At 41.0% G+C, this 22,631-nt stretch overlaps 1 protein-coding gene across 6 annotated transcripts in view; it reads right to left on the bottom strand.

The window, feature by feature from the left end:
• The window catches only part of HERC2 (HECT and RLD domain containing E3 ubiquitin protein ligase 2), a 101,081-nt gene extending 83,175 nt beyond the window's left edge, over window positions 1-17,906 (bottom strand). For 4 of the 6 annotated variants that reach the window (XM_082219998.1, XM_082220000.1, XM_082220002.1 and 1 more), the window contains exons 1-5: window positions 17,796-17,906; window positions 16,274-16,385; window positions 8,377-8,491; window positions 6,411-6,548; window positions 64-283 (exon numbers count right to left, since the gene is read on the bottom strand). In XM_082219998.1, the coding sequence (XP_082076124.1) occupies window positions 64-283; window positions 6,411-6,548; window positions 8,377-8,491; window positions 16,274-16,345 (545 nt within the window). In that variant the 5' untranslated portion in view covers window positions 16,346-16,385; window positions 17,796-17,906. Of the gene's footprint in view, window positions 1-63; window positions 284-6,410; window positions 6,549-8,376; window positions 8,492-16,273; window positions 16,386-17,566; window positions 17,585-17,795 lie in introns of those variants that run through there. The other 2 variants (XM_082219999.1, XM_082219997.1) reach the window with 2 other exon arrangements.
• Between the last annotated feature and the right edge of the window lie 4,725 nt (window positions 17,907-22,631).

The raw sequence follows: 22,631 nt of genomic DNA, 5'->3' as shown, positions 1-22,631 counted from the left end.
AAGCGAAGGGGGAAAGGCAGGCAACACTACAAGGGAAAGAGATTTCTTTGAGAAAGACACTACCTTTTCTTGTCCACTGCAGGCAGGGGAATATTGCTGCTCTTCCACTTAACCTTGACATTCTCCTGAAGAACAGTCCTATTTAATGCAATAAAATAGCGCTCTAAGATAGCAAGCCTCTGTTTCAGCTTCAGAGCAGAGAGTGTGGTGGTGGCTGTTTTCTTGGCTAGAGCTTGCTGTTCCTTCACAAGTACATAAAGGCACTCTTTCAGCTCATTCGCATCTAGAAGAATCAGAAGAACTATATTACTCATCTGAAACATTCGGCATGATGCATACAAGTGTTTGATGGCAAGGGAAAGAAATAATACATCCTCCATTTTAGGAACAGCAATTTTTCACATTTGATGTACAATGCAGTACAATATACAGCCAAGATTCTGAAAGGGCACATACTTCATTGTTTTCATTTATATCCTACATTTCTTCCAGCAAGGTATAGGACAGGAAGTTATGGGACATTTTTCATTCAGGCACTGGTCAGATGCAAACCTGCTTAGCTTCAGCATCTGCCTTCATTAAATAGTAACATGCCTGAAATACTACTCACTCCTTATAAAAAAGGATTACACACATCTCAAGAGAAAGTTTCAATAGGACTCCATGTATATTCGGAAATATGTGAGTAGATGTTGCATGACTTACTTGACATGCACTCCCCAATTAATCTTAATCGTAGGTATTGAACACCTGGATGATTCAGGTATAGTAATAACTGCCTTTCATATTAGCTAATTTTTTCCCATCTAGACAAATTAAGAAGTGTATTTTAACAGCTCCTATGGACACCAAACACTCTAGAGGTCTGCTCCCCATCAGTGACAAGCAATCCACCCAAGACGTAAGGTTATCTGGCAGGCTCAAAGTACCAGAAAAACCACTACACAAGAACAAAAGCAATTTGTTTTGTTTGATTATCATTTTTATGCTTTCCCCAATCTATTACGGTTTGTTGAACTGCAGCGTTCAGGTACTTCACACCCAGTAAAGCTGGTTTGCGAAACACGTGCCATAGAGGTTCTTGCTAATTTAACTGGAACATTAATCATTTTAGCAAGGCAAGGAATGAGACTGGGCCACTTACAAGCAAGCTGCAGTACATATGTGTCCCCTCTCCCACCTCAGAGTAATTGAGCCAAGCAGCACTGGCTGGGTAGGCAGAAATGTGGGCCTGATTCCCTGCCACAGCCAGCAAGGACTTGCCATCTGCTCTCGAGGTGTCCCATAAGCATCTACTTGCTTTGTATCTTGCAGCACCCATGCTGCGACTTGGCCACCTGTGAGAAAATTTGCTTCTTCTTTTAAAGGGGTTGCTAAAGGAAAGCTGTTTACCACTTCCAAGAAGTCATTTAGCATGTTCACATTTATATTTTCTCTGCCCTGGATGGGATATTTGAGCTACTCTTTGAGAAGGAGGGACAAGAGGGCATACAGGCGGCCAGGACGCCAACACATGATGGGTGAGTGCAATTTTACCATCAAGGCTGCTGCCATTTCAAATCTTTGCGCTATAGCAAGCTGTAACAGCAAAGTTGGCCCTACTTCAAGTGGTATAATTTGAAACAAAAATAGGTCCAAATGGCATTTATATCAATTCCCAGGTGCTCTTCAACGTAGATACTGAATGACTGATCAATTTCAATTCAGCAATGACACACACAGTAAATCCTTAAGACTAGACCTTTCTCATTTCACTTATGATTTCTGTTTGTGACCATCTCCTCCAGCATTCAAGCACTCTAAAAAAACACCACACAGAAGGTTTTTTTTATCACCGGCAGACACTAAAAGACACTGCTAAGAGGCCTGCGTATGTGGGGACAATAAGCATTACTTGCATTTTATAAGCTGATGTTAATTATCTTAAGTTCTCTGTTACTTAAAAGGTAACTCTAAAAAGCTGCAGAACAGAGCCCAAGATTGTAGACTACACAAACATATTCATAATTTAAGTTTAAACCTGAAGACGTTACGGAAAAGAAACCAGAGGGGACTCGTCATTTATATATGAAGGCCAGCTCTCCCACCACCACCCCGGTTCTTAAGAAATAAATTAAAGAGAGACAGGAGCTTCTGTTTCATTTAGTTTGACCCCAGAAGCACTTGCTATCGGGAAAACATTAAGCATCATTTTAGTTAATCCTGACCAACTGATCCATATTTTGGAAAAACTCCACACCTCAAAATATTAGTCTAGAACAGTTACATGATTCATCTGAAGCTAAAAATGGCTCATCGAACAATTAAAACTGCTTCTCTTGTAACTTTAAATATAGATCTTCAGATTACACAAATTATGTTTCCAGGGGGAATTTCCAGTCATGCTGATTGAGTTCTCTACCCAAATTTGTCAAGTGACTAAAGGGTTTTTATCTCATTGTTCAACACCCAAGACTTACGAAATGCTGCTCATATTTCCTATCTTGTGAAATGAAGCAAACTATTCAGTGTCAATTTATGAAACGAACCCCTTGCAACAGGATTTTTCTGCTCAAGTCACTTTCAATTTGTCCTTTCCACTGCTGTGTTTAGGTATAGGCTGTCTTTTTAGAACCGTGGCCCCAAAAACGAAACCAGAATTGTATACTCAGAATTATTAGCAGTCACACTGACTGCAATGTGCTGTAAACCAGATTCCTGGATTCCAAGACACATGACTGAGCCTAATGGAAAGTACAAGATAAGGTGTGAGGCATCCACGCTGAAACCAGATCAGGAAGAACATGAGATTTTCCTTGAATTTAGCATAGTAAACATTAAAACTGATGCAAGTCCTTTGTAAGGGACATTTCAAAACATCCAGTGAAATTTAACTGTATGACTGCATGAAAGAACAGAGCCAGTTTATTTGTTGCTGTAGCCATAGCATCAGCAGACTTTATTTTGTAAACAGAATCCCAAGGGAACAGAGTGCAGCACATGGCCTTCTGCATGTCAGTGTTTCGTAACAGTTGATTCCTGTCCGGTATCAGCAGCAGGCCTGGGTTGCTCCAAATCTACTGCGAGCAGCCCAGCTGTATCAGCATTGACTCGCCTTGCCCCGTCAAAAAAAATTAAAAAACCTAACCATTTGCAGCATGTATTGAAAACATAGCTGCAAACGCCAGTCTCTACTCTCATGATTTTAGGAGCTATTTACAAGAGGTTGCATCCTACTAAGTCATATTCAGAGTAGACCAATTGAAATCAATAGATTAATGAAATCCCATTCATTTCCAAAGGTCTACTCAAAGTATGACAAATCAGGTAGACCCTACCTGAAGTATTACCAACCATTTTCCAGGTCACTAAAGACCATCAAAGAGAAGTATGTTTCTTAGCTAAAGCAGGCATATTACTCCAGCATGGAGAATTATCACTGCATTAAAACCCAGGCAAAAGTCTTAGACTTGTGTTGGTCAACCTTGGGTCCACAGAAGTTGCTCAGTTTTACAACTCCCATCATGCCCAGCCAACTTAGACAATAGTCAGGCATGATGGGAGTTGTGATCCAACACCTGGGTACTCAAGATTGAAGAACACTGCCTAGACTATAACCTGTCTGAGAATTCAAATGCAGGTCAATTCAATGTAGAGGGCATCACCTGGCATACTATAGACACCAAGTGTTACATACTATTGTTACTCAAGAGCTCGATTCAGCTGGCACTCTGCACATGCCTTTCACTTCAGTCAACTGGGGACTCTGCAATGAGTACAGACACTTTGCAACCAAGCTAGCAACCTTGGTTGCCCTCACTGAAAAGAATTTACTTGGACTCATGGGATTGAAAGGTGCCTCCCCCCAAATCCCATCTGGAGGGTCGGGGCAACCTCCAGAACAGTATACAAGGGGAGTAAAGCGGAGATCACTAAAAATTGAGCATGCAGATATGCTTCCACTGACAGAACAATCTCCTTATGATGCTATGATGAATTCCATCCAATATTTTCAAAGCAGAGCTGCATAAACATCACAAGTGAAGCAGCCTCTACATTTGTTTTAGGAAGTGAAGAAAATGGACTGGTCCGCACCACTGCAACCTAATAATTGCCGACTCAAAGTTCCTGTGTGGTACACATAGAATGCCAAGCTCAAACATTTCAGCCCTTCAAAAGTGAACAGCAAAAGAAAAGCAATTCAATTTGTTTTCAGTTAGTTACAAAAAAAAACCCCAACAACCTAGCAAACAACCAAAGATGTGAGAAGAAAAATTACTAAGTATGTCATTTTTGATACGTTAGAAGAGGTTCTACACAACCACTGGCAGAAAAGCTGATGTAAGGGTCAAACCAAACTGGATAAATTTATGCCTGTCTGGTACAATTTCATCACCTATGTTAGCAAGAGACAACAACAGAGAGCCACCCACACAGTATGACTCCATCTGGAACTCTTAATTCACGCTTATGCATACAAGAGACTACAACCTCCAATTATTTGAATACTGTTTTATACTTATTTTTGTCAGGTTATTGAGATTATGTAAAAAAAAATTTTTTTTTAAGGTAAAGGTACCCCTGACCTTTAGGTTTAGTCGTAGACGACTCTGGGGTTGCAGCGCTCATCTTGCTCTATAGGCCGAGGGAGCCGGCGTTTGTCCGCAGACAGCTTCTGGGTCATGTGGCCAACATGATGAAGCTGCTTCTGGCTAACCAGAGCAGCACACAGAAACACTATTTACCTTCCCACTGGAGCGATACCTATTTATCTACTTGCACTTTTACGTGCTTTCGAACTGCTAGGTGGGCAGGAGCTGGGACCGAGCAACGGGAGCTCACCCCATCGCGGGGATTCAAACCGCCGACCTTCCAATCGGCAAGCCTTAGGCTCTGTGGTTTAGACCACAGCACCACCCATGTCCCAGTTTTGTTCTTAGTGACCATGTATTTATATATAAGCTGTTTTTAACTGGGATCCCAATTCTAAAAACATTTACTTGACCCCACTGGTTGTAGCAGAAATTGTAGCCCCAATCTATTGAATACAGGCTACAACCTAGGGACCTTCCAGAAAAATTGCTTTAAGGTAGCCTTAAAATATTTCAATTACAGCTGGTATGCCAATTGCTTACAATGCCTTCATAGGACTACTTCGTCAAAATGGGGCACTTACAGTGATTTCCTGACACTATTTGTTTTGTTTAGCAACAGGAAGACACCAAAATACTATGTAGCCAAAAGAAAGACCACTTCTATCCTGTCAAATCGAAGACTTCATGAGCTGCTGTGTTGCAACACTAGCAACAAAACCTGCATTTTATTAATTAACAAAACCAATTCTGACTATGTAGCCATGTACTGAGAATTTTATCTCCACTGTACTGTCCATTAAATCCTGCAGAGAAGTAAAACACTGAGCCCAAACCCATTTTTGTCATTTCATCAGGTAGCAAGGGCTTTTCCCAAAACGGTCATTGTTCAACTACTATTAAGGGCTACTTGGAGACCACAAAACTGAGCACGAAATAATATCTGCTGCTAGTACTACTCCTTCAAAGTCAATGATCACCTTTCCTTGCTAACTTGTACACGAAGCCGTTTTACAGGAAGTATGTTATCAAGCAGTCTCTTTCATAAAAGATGTACATGAAGTTGATGTCCTTAGGAATCAGTAAAACCAAAGTGCTTTTTAACAGAGAAGTAAACTAGTTTAACATGTAGCAAAATAAATAATTTAGGAACAGGGTCTTCATAGGTTGTCTAGGGTGGCAGTTTTAAGCATGACTGGAGACTTTGCTGTTGCAATAGGTCTTGGTTCAGGCCATATCTCAAGAGTTCAAGATGATGCTCACATCAGGGTCTTAAGGCATACCAGCTCCTTGATTACCTGTTCACCCATCAGACAGAATCCTAAAACATCTCACCCTGGCAACAAGACCACATACTTCAATGCTTCCAGAAATCTCGGCCAAGTCATAACTGACACACTCCAGAGCAGAGCAACCAAATTTCTGTCTACTTAAATAAAGAAGAAGCTTTAATTTTATTCAAACAACTGTCAGGGCCAAGGACTGTCTGCATCCCTTCTGCTACCTCTTATCACTCCAGACTGCCATCATCAATTGGCAGCCAGTTGTCAATTTTCTGTTTTGTATTGATTTATTAATCTCTTTGCACAACACCAACAGTATTAGCTGCCTTCTGCATATTAATTGAAAGGAAACAAATTGCTACACAAGCATTTAAATGAAGATGTATAGACGTTTGTAAATTAAAGGATTTTTTTTTAATGGTCCAGTAAAAACTTATCAGCAAAATCCGAAGACTTTATTAAGAAACAATATATTCATGAAATATATACTGGGCACCATTTCACACAGTAATACAACAGTAAATGCCATGTTGAAAGAAAACCAGAAAGACCTTACCTGGCTGCTTGCCCCAAACCCAACTTTCAACAATTGATTTGGCTCTATATGTAGGTAATGGTGCATCTTCTTCGTCTTTCCTCTCTTTGTCATTCTGATCTTCTTTCTTTGATCCAGTCTGACCTTCAATGCTTTCATCTATAGAACAACAACAAAAAAAGCATAAATGCAACTGAGTAAATCATTTTTGTAAAGCCATTCCTTTTGCATCAGAATTCTGAGCCCCAGTATTGAAAAAGGTCATCTTATGCTCTCAGATTCACTCTAATATTATAGTTATATGGAGAAGAAAGGAAAACACTGCCACAGATGTTATAGCTCTTGTTTTACTGGGTCACATGGTGATCTCTTCTACATAGAAACCAGAGGCTTCATTGGCCTAGTTTGCACGTCACACTAAACCATAGTTTAAAACAAACTATGGTTTAATGAGAAAGACTTGTTTCTCTCCTGTTCTTGCTGCTACCATGTCACAAACCATGTTGCTCCAACCCAGACTCATGGTTAGCTGCACCAAAAAAACTGCAATTAATTAAATTATTATTATTATTATTATTATTATTATTATTATTATTATAGTATTTATACCCCAACCATCTGGCTAGATTTCCACGGCCACTCTGGGCAGCTTACAGCATATATATAAAAAATTATAGCACATCAGACATTAAAAATTTCCTGATACAGTAAGCAAAGAACAAACCTTGGTTACTGATTGTGGGTTTTTGGGGATAAGAAACCACAAGACCCAGTTGGTTTTGAAACTGAGGGTGCCATCAAAAGTAGTTTGCAATATGGCATGGGGGGGGATCTGCTCCTTCACCCACACACAAAGGCAGAAGATTACACTGGACTTGCAAATCATTTTGATCTTGAGTAATATAAATAACTGCAGATAGGCATAAAATCAGAATGCAACGAGAATGACATTACCATATCGGGTATAGCTGCAAAGATCTACGACACTAGGAAAGAAAATTCTTTTACTTCAGTTCCCAGAAAAAAAATTACCACAATCAGAAATACTGAAGATGTTTGTAGGAATTATAATGTTTAGAAATGATAAACCAAGATAATAAGTAGGAATGCACTTCTTACTGGCAATGGAGGTGTTTTTAAATTTAACCTCTACCTAAAGGGCAAAATAGCAGTTCTACTCTATTGCCAAAATGTTAACAGCATCATTCCCAGAAAGGATTTATTTCTGATCAAAAACTTGGTATGCCCCCTCCCCACATGAGTTAATATGCTCATAAATCATAGTTATACCATTTGTCATTAGAGTCACAATAGTGCAAGCATTTAAGGGATTAGTAACTGAAGGACAAGTCTTCAGGACATACAACTTAGCCTGCCAAGTTCAGATTCTGAAAAATTCAGTAGGCTTGCTTGCCAATGATGTTGGTATGGATCTGAGAAATGAAGCAGTACTGTGGGCATGCTTCAGTAAAGTTTATCTCACACAAGTCTAACTTAAATGAGCATACTTTCTATTTTATGCAGCAGCATTTTACCCACTAGCTGATAAAGCTCTGACACCGACTGTGTAACTTGATGCAAGTTTACTCAGAAGTCTCATTTATTTCAGTGGGGCTTAATCCCACATAAGTGAGCACAAGATTGCAGTCTTGATCTTATACTGTTGTCAGAAAGGGGATTTCAAGTCTGTCTCAGCACCCAATGGATAGATAGATAGATAGATAGATAGATAGATGATAGGTAGATGATTGACACTGTTGTCATTCGTTAGAAATGTCAAGATCTTCAAACTAAAAAGTTATTGTTGGCATGCATACCAAAAGTCAAAGAGACAGATTACAAAGCCACCATACAAAGAGTGCAACATAGGGAGCAGAAAGGCATAGCCCCCAAACCCTTTGAATTCATTACAAATAAACCCTCAATAAAAATTTAGGCACATTTGTCTTTACTGAACTATACAGATACACAACACAATGAAACTCACCTTTCCGTGGAGAAGCTTCACCATTTTGGGAGGGTTCTGTTCCAGTGTATACAATTTCCCCATCTTTGACCATTTCATTCCAAAGGCCACAGAGTCCATCTCGGGTGAAAGCAAGCTTTTAGAGGAAAAGGGGGTGGGGAATGTGATATCATAAACATGTTTTTTTGTACCCTTTCCACCAAATAGTGTTCAAGGTGACAAACAATGATACAAACAATACCATAAAAGAGCAAGAGAATAAAAAAGGCACATAAAATCATCAATAAAAGCAACTGTTTTAAACTTTGTCTGCCTACAATTCAAAAGGCTGGGAAGACACTTATCTATAGAAATTTAAAGATTCAAGTCTAGTCAGTGTAGTTCCACCTCCCCTTTTGAACCAGGAATAGCACCAGGAATTCAAGCATGCTAATGATTTGGATGAGTACATCCAACCTAGATCATCTACTGGCAAGGCTGCAACACAAATGCCTATGTAGCATTTGTAGCAATTTTGTTGCACAGATTTTATCTGTGTGCAAGCAATTTCCTGCGTTATGCAAACAGATAGTACAAAACTCCAATGAATGACATCCAGCGACTGATTTCCAGAGCAGGTACAGTAGCAAAACGGACCCATGCACACTCATCAGATCACATAGTATGGATAGCATAAACAAGAGATACACAGAATGCTCTACACCAGCAGTTCCCAACGGGGGTCTATGTAACCCACCCAGGGGATTCATGGCACACACCCCTCAACTGTCTGGGATATCCCATTTTAGGGGTCCGTGCTCTCACTCAAAAGCACAGTGCCCCAAAACATGAGAAATTGCAGCTAGATGCACATCTCATGTGAGACCACGGCACCCAAAAACGCACATTCCAGTTTTGTACTGGAACATATTAGAGGGCATGGTGGAACCATCCACATAACAAAAACTACCAAAGAGATACCAACATTTTCAAATTTTCATGACTCGGCTTTGAAAAACAGGGTTCCGCAGTACTTAGCCAATTGGGAACAACTGCCCCACACACAAGAAAATTACATGTCAGAAATATGTACAGGATATAGCCATTTTCACTGTAACAAATAAATCCACAAAAATTATCAGCCCAATTTCTCACTTGTTTGCAACACACTGCTAGCCTGAAGGAGAAACAAATCTCTTCCTATTTACAAAAGCTGCTTTACCTGGTCACCTTGCTCATGGAGGGAATCTAGAAGTCAAGTTGATATTTACATGCCTCTCAATACTCAAAGAACATTAAAGCTTTCTACAATGAGAATAAGCTCATTAAGCACCACTGTTCTAACATTTTTAGAGCCTGTGATACAAGACGGATACAAAGTTTAGAATCTTGAATTGTTACATTTCGAAAACAAGGCTATAGTAAAATAAGTTAAATTTAGAACTGAGCTGTCAATCTACACCACAGGAGTTATCAGTGTTCCACTAACCTCAGCGATATGAAGAATTTAAAAATAAATGCGTTATGGCAGATGTAGCAGCAGCTAAGCTTACTTTTACAAGCAGCAAATGAGGTGATAAACCTGTGTCTCAACTGTACCACTGGTGTGCAGATGAAGGCTCCCATAACTGAAAGTCTTCCCGCCCCCTCAAAAAATGTACAAAGTGAATGGGGACAATATCCATAATAGGGAGAACCAAAATTCATACAAGCCATTCTCACACACAATCATGCCCCCCCCCCCGCTCACTCACTCTTTCTCACAAACACGCACACACACAGAAGCAATACACAAATGAATTGACTCATTTTCTCTTCCTTGAGAAATGTGAGTCCTTCACTTTCTCTCTGAGCTGAGAAAGGGAATTGTTTCAGAGCCAGATTGCAAACCTCTTAGGTTGCAACAAAGGTCAATTGAAAAATGGTCCCCCTCTGACTAAATCAAGCCATCAATTGCATGCTGAGGCCTCATGCTTCATTGACTTGCAAGCATCTTTAAATGATCAAAAAATTCAAAAAAATTTTAAAAAAAACAAAAACCACAGACACAAGAAGTAAACCTACATTAGAGCAGGGACTCCTGTCTTTGAAGGTAACATCTGGGTTTTATTTCAACCCCCTTGGGTAACAAACAAACACACATATGCCACAGATACATTGCAACAGTTTGTTGTGAGGCCCTGCATGCTCACCCCTATTACTTAACCACATTACAGTAGCTTCAGCTTTATTTTTCAAGGGTTTTATACTTCCTAGTGCATCTGAGAAATAAGAAATGTTGTTTCTTCTGCAGGAAACAGTGCAAGTGATCAAACAGAAAAGCACAATATTTTAGATTAGTGTTTACAGTCCATTCAAATGTAACCTATTTGCCTAATCATGTTCAGCAACACCTCCAGGACCGAAATAAAAAGCAATGGGGAAATTGGGCACCCCTGTCGTGTTCCTTTTTCTATCTTAAGTTCCTCAGTTATTACATTGTTTACAATCAACTTAGCTTTTTGTTCGGAATATATTGCACCCATACCATTCTCAAAACCTTGTCCTACCCCCATCCCATGAAGGTTCTTTTTCATAAAACTCCAAGAAATGTTGTCAAAAGCTTTCTCCGCATCCACAAATATCAAAACTGCTTTAGTATTTATGTTCACCTCTAACTTTTCCAAAATGTCTATTATGTTCCTAACATTGTCTGAGAGGTGTCTCTTTGGGAGAAAGCCTGCTTGGTCTCTATGAATCTTTTCCATCAATACTCTCTTGAATCTTTTTGCTAAAATGTCTGCAAAAATTTTGTAATCCACATTGAGTAACGAAATTGGGCGGTAGTTCTTCAATTGAGTCTTTTCAGTCTCTGTCTTTGGTATGAGTGAAATATATGCTTCTTTCCACGATTCAGCAAGTTAAAGGTGTACAGGTCGGAGCAAAACATTACAAGTTAAGGGCTTTCGCAGATGACTTAGTTCTGACTTTACAAGAGCCATACACTAGCACGAAAAAGGTGTTGGAGATAATTCAACAATTTGGCCAGGTAGCTGGATTTAAATTGAATAAACAAAAAACTAAAGTCTTAGGGAAAAACTTGACAGATATGGAGAAGAATAAGTTTCAAGAAGAGACGGGTTTGATGGTGGTTAAGAAGGTGAAATATCTAGGGGTTAACTTAACATCTAAAAATCTGAATTTATATAAGGACAATTATGAAAAATGTTGGTTAGAAATTAAAAAAGACTTAGAAATATGGTCAAATTTGAGATTATCAATGTTAGGCCGAATTGCAGTAATAAAGATGAATGTATTGCCTAGAATGTTATTTTTGTTTCAAACTTTGCAGATTATTGACAAGATGGACTGTTTCAAGAGGTGGCAGAAAGATATTGCGAAATTTGTCTGGCAGGGCAAAAAGCCCAGAATAAAATATAAAATATTAACAGATGCAAGAGAAAGAGGGGGATTTGCCCTGCCGGACTTAAAATTGTACTATGAGGCAGCAGCATTCTGCTGGCTGAAAGAGTGGATGCTCCTCGAGAATACAGATATCTTGGACTTAGAAGGTTTCAATAACGCATTCGGTTGGCATGCATATTTATGGTATGACAAAATCAAAGTGCATAGTGCCTTTAAAAATCACATTGTAAGGAAAGCGTTGTTCAATGTTTGGATGAGATACAAAGATCTGTTGGAAAATAAAACCCCTAGATGGTTGTCACCCTTAGAGGCGAAGGCCCATAAGAAAGTTAACATGGAGGTCGGATGGCCAAAGTATTGTGAGATTTTAGAACAGGATGGAGAGAAAATGAAATTAAAGAGCCATGAAAAACTAAAACCCAAAGTACAAGATTGGCTCCACTATTATCAAATAACGGAGGTTTTTAAACAAGACAGGAAAATTGGCTTCCAGGTGGAAAAATCAAAACTCGAGACAGAACTGCTAGAACCCAATACTAAGAATTTGTCAAGAATGTATAACTTGCTGTTGAAATGGAATACACAAGATGAAACAGTTAAATCAGCTATGATTAAGTGGGCACAGGACATTGGTCATAATATTATGTCTGCTGACTGGGAAAGGTTGTGGAACACCGGAATTAAATTTACGGCATGTAGTGCCTTAAAGGAAAATGTGATGAAAATGGTATACAGGTGGTACATGACCCCAGTTAAGCTAGCAAAAATTTACCATTTGCCTGACAATAAATGTTGGAAATGTAAGGAAACTGAAGGTACTTTTTATCATCTTTGGTGGACATGCCCGAAGATTAAGGTCTTCTGGGAGATGATATATAATGAAATGAAAAAGGTATTTAAATATACCTTTCTTAAGAAACCAGAGGCCTTTCTCTTGGGCATTGTCGGCCAATTGGTGCAAAAAAAGGATAGAATTTTCTTTATGTACGCAACAACAGCAGCAAGAATACTGATCGCAAAGTATTGGAAGACACAAGATCTACCCACCGTGGAAGAATGGCAGATGAAAGTGATTGACTATATGACATTGGCGGAAATGACGAGCAGAATTCGAGACCAGGGAAAGGAGACTGCGGAAGAAGATTGGAAGAAATTCAAGATTTATCTTAAGGACTATTATAAACTTGATGAAGTTTAGAATGTCGAGATTCTATAGAGAGAAAGGGTTGCAGTAATATAAGATTAGAATAAGAAAGGACTATGACGAATTAGAGTTGGAAAAACATTTATAAGTTGCTAAAAAATTTGGACATGAGGATGCAGAAAGGGGAGGTATGGGGAAGTCCGAGGAAAGAAGTTTATGAAATGACATTATGAAATTATACTTGTTTGTTTGTTTGTTTTCTTTTTTGTGTTTGTCTGTTATAAAAACTTTTGTAAAACTAATAAAAAATATTATAAAAAAAAAACAAATGTAACCTATTTGCCTATGGTTCTTCCCATATTAGCCTTCCAAATCAACTTGAAATCAATTTTCTACATCATTTGTGAGCTTCTATCCACTGACTTGGTTTGTCCAAAATTCATCCCTGCCAGATAATTACTGTAGCTGGGCAATAAAGCTCTCTCCTGCTTAATGTAATAGATATATTGGCATCTCTATTCTTATTCAGGGACACATGGCCAAGCCTACCTTAAGTTATGATGCAACTATCAGTCCTTTATCATCTTCAGCAGGTTGGTAAAAAAGAACTTGCCTGGTCATCCACAATGGATGAAAATTGTCTGACCACATTGAAGCAAGTTACAGGGGATTAAGGCATATGCACCTCATTCTCCTTTCTAACCTCAAATGCTACGGGATCTTTAAGGCTAAGCAGCAAAATAAAAGTCTAACCCATTCGTGACTGTGAATGGGGCTGTACATGCAATTCTGAGGCCGCAAAACCGATGAGGAAGTCCTATAGGATTGTGGCCTATAGTCCTAGACTGCACGGTAATGCATTAATTAACTCAATGATTTTTGCATCTCCATTTGTCTACTTAAGACCAATCTGGGTTTTATTTAAGAGACCCAAATGCTTGCAGTTTAAAACCTACCATGAAAGTAGCCCTCACCATATGGTAAGCTTGACTACTGTATATATCAGCAGTAGGCTCTCTTACTTGAGGAACATAGTACACTTTCTTATTACAGGTCAAACTTGTTATTGATGGCATCCATCTGTCTCGATAAATGGAGTGCGCCTCCAGGGGTGGAGTCAAAGCGCTGCAATAGCTGCACCAAAGTGACCTCCTCAGGGAACGCCCCTGGCCAGAATGTATGAAGGTCCTGAGCTGCCCAGACAACAAGACCTCCCCCTCTCAGCCTCCAAAGGAAAGCAGAGCAAGTGACCTTCTCCCAAAGATATCCCAGAGGAGGTTTAGGATCAGAGTTTTCATTCTCCTAGATGGGCTACCTTCCCAAGTTGACAAGTCTCATTTGCCCGTCACTTCCCTCTACAGCATGTGCAGAAACCGCCTTCTGATTGTTGGAACCACCACTGATCTCGTCCACTCAATATGCCAGAGCCTGTCTTCGCATACAGTCCCTAACTCACCGAGGGTTTGGGACCCATTAGCTACCCTGGTTTAGCCAGTCTGTTGAAGCTATTCCCAGGGTGTGGCTGCTGTCACATGCTGACAGCTTCTAGGAGGTACAGGGGAGAGCAGAGTGCAGGGAGGGGACCAAAGGTGGACAAACTACCCCAGAAGAAGCACAACATGTCCCCCACTAGGGGTATTACTCCTCGCCTAACACCCCACAGTTCCAACACAGTATTATCTACTTCACTGGAATTGTTTATCCAGGATCTCTTTCGCCACCTGCTTTTTAGTCCTTCTTTCTACCTGGAGATACCAGAGACTGAACTTGGGATCTTCTGTACACAAAAGATATAGTTTGTCATTTACCTACAGTCTCTCATCTGACCTTTAATCTTCTTATCATCAAACCTGAAATCTAATAACAAATCTGAGTGAACTTCCCACATCTCATTAATTTCAAGCTCACACTAATATTTTCCTTCATAAACAAAAGAGAGAAGGAGGACCCATTATAAAACATTCTATCACTGAAAAAGGATTTGATTCATCCCACAAGCCCAGCAAAGTGAAACCCTTCTCATTTTAGCTACCATAAAGCCATCAGGATGCTACAAAACAGAAAAATAAGAGGACATCAATGGACTCTCTTTCATTCTCAAGCGGGTCACACTAAACTTGATTTAAGATTCAAAACCTACGGTTTGCATTCAGGACAGACATCACATTCAGACACCATTCAGGTTACAGTACACCTTGCATCCTTTATTAGAAGGAAAATTTCCTCCTATCCTGTCCAAGATACATGGAAGCACTAAGTAGAAAGGACTATGGCAATTTATCCATCATGACTAAACGACTAAACAACAACAAAAGTGAGGTCAATTGCTGTAGAAACTGACCCAGCCTGTACTCAGAAAGTTAAAAATGCATAGAATAGAGGAGCACAATGCAACTTTTAAGTTCTGCTCAACTCACCAGCACAACAAATTTTAAAAGCCCTTGCCCAATTCCCAGCCTCACTCTTCTAATTTTATGCAATGGGGGTGAGGAAAGAACTAAAAGAAGGGTTGTATCCAATAATGTATGAACAGAGTTCCATTTGTGCAACAGAACTTCCCCTTCCTCTCCTGTGCCCCCGAAATCTGCCTCAGAATCTCCCCAAACCCCCTGGAGCAGATTTTGGGCGTGCACAGGAGGCAGCAGAGTAGGGGAAACCCCACTGTACAAGTGGAAGTCTGCTTTGTGAGTGCAAAAGCAGCATTGGATACAACCCAATGACTGTTACATGGAATATAATGAAACAATACAAATGAAAAATAAAAACAGATATCAAGCAAAACTTTTCTTATTGTGTAAATCCATAGCACTCCAGCCATCTCAGTTTTCGTCAAATTTTTAAGAAGACCAAATAGCAACTAACACAGCAAGATGGGGTCTCTAGTGGGGCAATATTCCAGGTTTCTTAACCCACCCAAATTCACAGCCCATCCAAGACTACTCAGTTCTAATGAGGATCACTCAAAAGACTCATGTTTAGACAGTTGAGGTCTCTTACCACTAACTATAACAATTCATCGGATTTCCATAGTCTAGAGTAGCATAGAGTTTCTATATATAAATCAAGTGAGCGAGACACCAAAACTATTTATAGTAATCTTATGATGCACACCTTAAGATACCGTCTACTTTAGAAAGAATTAGCCATTTGAAACATTCAGCAGAAAACATAAAATGTAATTCAATCCAGCTGTAAACAAAATTCTACATCTCCAATATCACAAAAATATATTTCACCTCTATTGTGCAATTGTCAGGTCAGTATGAAATTAACAAGCGAATTATACACAATCTCCTGGCTCTGTTTTTTTGATTAGCAGAATAGATTGCATTGTATCAAGTTACACAGACACACATCATATTATTATATACACTAAAGAGGAGTTCCTACCTGTAAGTCTGTCTTCAGCCATTTGGAATCAAACCGGGTCTGAGCAGCCAAACAAAAAGATTCAGAAGACATCTTCCCTTTTCAAATCAGTCTTTTCAGCTGGCTGGACAATCTGTCACAAAATGTTTGTGTGTGTGTTACTAAAAGCAATGAAAGTACAGTATCTACATATAACTGTATCTGCACACACGCAACCATATGGTTTCCATCTTCTTTAACAACCATTATTCATAGAAAGAGAAGACTCACTACAACAGGCTGGAGCTATGAAATACAAAGCATTTATAGGCAGGGAATCAAGAGCATTAGTACTCTGTTTACAAGAGTGCTGTTTACCCCATACAAGCCTCCTCCCAGACCAGAAGTCGAAAACATCCTCCGCTATTGCACCATGCAACACTGTGAGAGACCTGTGCTGCTGCTATCTTTCAGACTTGTGACTGGTGCATGAAATAAATAATTGATCTACGATTATACAAGCCAACCAACCCAAACCATTCATCCCTCCACACCCTGAAAAAAGCACGTTGAAGGAGTAGTAAAGGGAGATAGCCAGTTTAACATGGAAAGATGAAGAAAAAACTCTCCACGTCTCCCCCCTACACCCAATTATTTTCCCAACTACACCAACGAACTTCCATGACAAGCAGGACCTACTGTCATCATAAACACACATTTTGCTGTCTGTCTCCAGTTGCCTCTCCGCTAGCCGGAAACTAACCAAAAATGTGTGGTTTCGGGGGGGGGGGGGAGGGATGATCTAAAACCAAGCAAGGCTACAATTTAACAGTTTTCTGCTTGCCTGCTCTGAGGCCATCTCTGAAAACAAAAGAATAAAACCAACACCGGCGGGCTGGAGGAGGAGGAGGGGGCTGTTTGTGGATCAATATGCACCCAAGCCCCTCTCTCTTCTCTAAGAGGAAGCCATGAACATATACATATATATTTATATTTCCCCATACGTATACACTCTCACACACCCGTTTGCACCCTTAAACCTTCTCCCCGTCCAAAAGCAGGCGCAAAATCCCTCCTTGCATCCATTCCCCGCAAGCCCACCCACCATAAAAAGGAGCCCACCATGCGACCCTGCCCAAGCTCCCTTCGAAAAGGGGAGCCACCATGTTCAAGCGTCCGTCGTGTCCCGTCCCCCCACCACGCGTTGCTTATGCCAGATCTTTCATGTTGCGCCTGTCAGGAGAGACACAAGGGGTGCGTGGAGGAACTGGGATCTCTGCTTGCATGCATGCGGCAGGTTACCTCTAAATACACCGAAGCCACACATGCACGTACCTAAATCATGCACAGACCCCGCAGCCGCCGCCGCCTCCATCCCAAGGACGCCCCCAGCCTCCGAACAGGGAGGTGAACTGACCGCCCTCCCAACCTCTATCGATGCACGCAGAGGCCCAGCTCGCCCCTCCCTCTCTTGCTGCTGCTTTTCGGGCTCCAGGGAGACGGCGGGGGGGGTGTCTAGGGGGGCGCTGCCGCCGCCCCCGGAACCCGCAACCCCCACACTCACCTGCCCAGCAGCCTCGCCTGCTCCGCGCGGGAGTTGGCGGCGGCTCCAGCTGTCCTGTCAGGCCCCCGCGCAGCTCCAACTAATACCCCCCCTCTCCCTCCTCCTTGTCCGCTCTCCCCCTCCCCACATCCCTAGCCAAACCGGATGGAGGCTAGCGGGGCGGGCTAAAAGGGAAACACCGCTTAGTCCCCCTTCCGCCCAATCAGGTCGCAGCTGCCGGGCAAGCTCCAGCCAATCCGCTCCCAGGGATACCTCGCCTTTCCTCTCCGGAGCAGAGCGGGTGGGGGGGAAGCCATAGAGAGGAAATGGCGAGAAGGGCTCCGGTTACCATAGGAGTTGCTTGCTTTTGCGGCGGCAGGGGGCGAAGGCGGGGAGGGGAGCGGCTGCAGGAGCGCCCGTTCGGTGCTGGTTTTCCGATGGCAGGTCTTTCCTTTCAGGTGTATTGCGGTGGCTTTCTCTAGCGCTGCCTCCAGTTCTGCGGGTTTTACGTCGGAATAGTGCTGTCGTGTTTATATATTATATATATCGGGCTTGCCTTTCCCATAAAACGGATTGTGGGACAATGGAGGCGCATATTTCAGCCCAAGAAAATGGGGAGGAAAAATCCCCATTGCATGTATAACTCTGAAGAGGCAAAGAGAAAAGAACGCTTCACAATTATTATATAGAACAGTTAGTCTTGATGGTAGCAGTGATCCTCCCAGATGCAAGTTGTTTCGTCACCGAAGTCCTCTAATTTCTCCCATTTTTGGTGGCTAACGTTTAGTATGCCATTTAACATAAATTGCAAGAGCAAAACGACGTAAGGCTACATTTGGGGGTTATTTTTCACACTCAGCAAATATATGTACCACCACCACCCCGCTAAAAAAAAATAAATGTGTTCTATCCACCTTCAGTACCATGATGCCAACTCTTGCTCTTGCCAACTGCCTCTTACTTGCCCCCTGCCCCCATCAGGATAAATAAGGCAGGGATGCATCTCCCATAAAATCTTTGAAGCAAGAAGATAAACTGAGGATGGACTTAACTTGTGTAGAGGTGGGAGAATTGGATCAGGCCAATGGCACATCTAGTCCAGCATCCTGTTCTCAAAAGTGGCCAGCCGGATGCCTATGTAAAGCCTGCAAACAGGACCTGAACACAATAGCACTCTCCCCTCCTGTGGCTCCCAACAACTGGTATTCAGATCAGAAGCATTCCTGCCTCCAACCAATTTTGACAGGCGGGTGGAGCTGGGTTGAAAGGAAAGCTTCAGAACTACACTAAAGCAGACAGAATAACCCAACTACTGTACATGGTATGTGTTTGCTAAACAGATCAGTGAGGTGCTAAAAGGTAAAGGGACCCCTGATCATTAGGTCCAGTCATGGCCGACTCTGGGGTTGCAGCGCTCATCTCGCTTTATTGGCTGAGGGAGCCATTGTTCAGCTTCCGGGTCATGTGGCCAGCATGACTATGCTGCTTCTGGCGAACCAGAGCAGCGCATGGAAACGCCGTTTACCTTCCTGCCGGAACGGTACCTATTTATCTGCTTGCACTTTGACGTGCTTTCAAACTGCTAGGTTGGCAGGAGCAGGGACCGAGCAACGGGAGCTCACCCCGTCACAGGGATTCGAACCGCCGACCTTCTGATCGGCAAGTCCTAGGCTCTGTGGTTTAACCCACAGCGCCACCAGTGGAATTAAAATGTTGCCTTACAATGTTTCATTAAAATATCAATACCTAAATTAAAAAATATAAGAGTCAAATCTATATCACTATGCAGGACTGGGGATTAGGGCAGCTTGTTGCCCAAGAGCAGTACTGTACTGGTTTTGCAAGCATTGGTGTAGGAGCATGGATCCACCTGCTGCAGCAAGAACAGCCACGTTTGCTGGGTACACTACACACCTCATTCAGAAAGCAAAATGGGAGAGGATGATGTGTGAGACAGAACTGGAGACAACAACTCATATGTAGTTCCTGTGTCCGCTTGCACAGCTAGCTATATCATTGTAGCCCTACACATAGAAACATAGAATCATCTGACACTTGCAGAAAGCCATTATGTATAATAGAATTGGAGAACTGACAGTATACACGTTTGGACTCACCCACTGGCCTCACTAATAATAATAATAATAATAATAATAATAATAATAATAATAATAATAATATTGTTTATACCCCGCCCATGTGGCTGAGTTTCCCCAGCCACTCTGGATGGCTCCCAACAAAATATTAAAAATACAATAAAGCATCAAACATTAAAAACTTCCCTAAACAGGGCTGCCTTCAGATGTTTTCTAAAAGTCAGATAGTTGTTTATTTCCTTGACATATGATGGGAGGGCATTACGCAGGGCGGGCGCCACTACCAAGAAGGCTCTCTGCCATATAAGATGATGCTGTAGTTGTGTTTCTTTAAACCTCTTTCTGTTCTATTACAGCTATATGTGGCTGTATTCATATTTACTCAGAAGAAGGTCCCACTCCAAAGCAGGTATACATATGGTGGAACTATAAAAAAAGTTTTGCTGAGGCTGCAGTTCTATTCATTCTTGAGAGTAAACTGAATAAGGCAGAACAGAGGAAATGCTGAGAGACACACACACCAACTCCTGGGTTTCTCCCAATAATGTTGGTGGGTGAGGGCACTTGCAGAAGAGAATTGTTAAATGGGAGGAGATTGCTTGAACACTTTTCTTCTCTTGCTAATTTGTACTGTAGATAGCTCCTCCAAACCCTGAAACTTATTTAATTATGGCTGGGGCTGAGGGAAATAACTTTAGGGGGCATTTACAGGAAATAATCAGTGGACATGTGAGGAGTTAAATACTCCACACTCTCACACACTGGTCCTTGCCCTGAAAGTATTCCCCTTGGTCTTACATACAAATTACAGTATATCTGCATGTCTGTTTCAGCCCTATATGGGACTTACTTCTGAGTAAGCATGGATAGAATAGCTTGTTGCCGTTTGCTTTCACCTGAAATAAAGGATATTAATTTGTAACTTACCTTAAATCACATGAGTGTTCATCAGTGTTTGTAATGGAAGCTAAGGTTCCAAGAATATTTTTTTATAGATTAGCAAGCTATTTTTATTGACAGTGGAATGGTGCTTAGAGGCCACACTGACGGCATTGAAATTATGAAATAGGACCAAAGTATAGATAATCTATTTTGCTTTAGCAGAGGGTACTGATAATTATATGGTGCATGAAGGCAAAACAAAGCAACTTCTGTAACAGCAAGGCAGAACTATTCATTCCAGAACAAGGCAGTCATTGTTCTCTTGTTTAGGACCATTTTGCCATTTTAAACTCTAAAGTCTAGAGCATTTGAAAGAAAATGGCATTTGACTTGGAATATTAGAAATCAACCTTGGTGATAATTAAGATTTGGTGCAATCTTCCATGGCATTTACCTGATATCAGTTCTGTAGTTTTTAGTTCATGCTGATCCTTACGAATCAAAATAATATTTGCTTCCTTAACACTCTCTCTCTCTCTCTCTCTCTCTCTCTCTTTGTCTCTCAACAGATGGAACCTACCAGTAAGTCTCTACAGGCTCCCTGCCCACTATTGTGTTAAATTCTGTGACTCTACAATTTGCAGGCCACAAATCTGTTCTCAGATAAAACACAAAATTTTGCTGGAACTGATAGCATCAGGAACAAAACAGTCTGGGATCCACATACCTTAACAAACACCTTGTCCTGTTAAAGCATGTGGAAATATGTTAATTTATTAACACCCTAAGGGCTACCAAACAACACTGCAAACAAATAGGTTTTAGACCCTAGGAGGATACTGACAAAGTATCAAAGTATCAAAGTAATAAAATATGAAACTAACTGAAGGAGCAAACAGAGATCAATTTAGCATTGTTTAGTTAAACATTTATTGGACAGCTTCAAATAAAAATTATGCATTAAAGTTCAATCCAAAGCCATAAAAATACAAAACCAGTATCAAAATAAATTAGGTAACAGAGTATATCAATAAATGAACAAATAGATCTTTAAAACTTTAGAATTGCAAAACCCTTGAAATCTTCAAGAATGTAAGAGTATTACTATTATTACTACTACTACTACTACTACTACCACTAAGTACTAGGTGCTTAACCTAGGTTCATATTTCCAAAGACAGGTGGGGAATGAGCGACAGAGTAAAAACAAGAGCTGCGTCGAAGGCAGGGAAAGGCAAACTGACACAAACAACCCTATTTTCTCAGGGACGCAGATCTTCAGTCCCTGCCGTCTTGCAGACTGCACCCTCGCCAACAACTCTAGCTGAAGAAGCTGAACAATTAACAGGTGAGGATATGGCATCTGGAGGGTCTAACACTTTGTTAGAGGAAATGTTACAACAATTTGCAATTTTGAACAAAAAAGTGGATGACCAAACTGCAAAAATTGATTTAGCCACATCCTCAATTACCAAACTTTCAGAACAGGTGGCTAAGCACTCACAAGACATTGGAAATCTAAACGACGCAACATCTGAAAATCGGAAATTGGCGGAGGCTGCGAACCAAAAAGCAGAGGCCGCAGCAAAAGGAGTGGAGGAACTGAAAGGAGAGGTAAGACCGCTCCACAAACATATTACAGACCAGCAGGCCTACCTGTCTTTGGTGGAACTGCGAAACAAGGAAAATAATCTGAGATTACGCTCTATCCCAGAGATTGAGAAAGAGGACTTGATAGGTTTTCTAACAGCAGAATTCTCTAAATTCTGGGGTATTAATGAAGACACAGACTTTAAAATAACAACTGCATTTAGATTGGGAAGAGTCGTTGGAAAAGACAGGCCTAGAGACTGTTTGATCATCTTAAGGACTAAACAGG

The sequence above is a fragment of the Podarcis vaucheri genome (assembly GCF_965113315.1).
Source record: "Podarcis vaucheri genome assembly, chromosome: 4".
Taxonomy (NCBI): Eukaryota; Metazoa; Chordata; class Lepidosauria; order Squamata; family Lacertidae; genus Podarcis; species Podarcis vaucheri.
The sequence above is the reverse complement of the archived record's forward strand: the minus strand, read 5'-3'. Positions and strand labels throughout refer to the sequence as shown.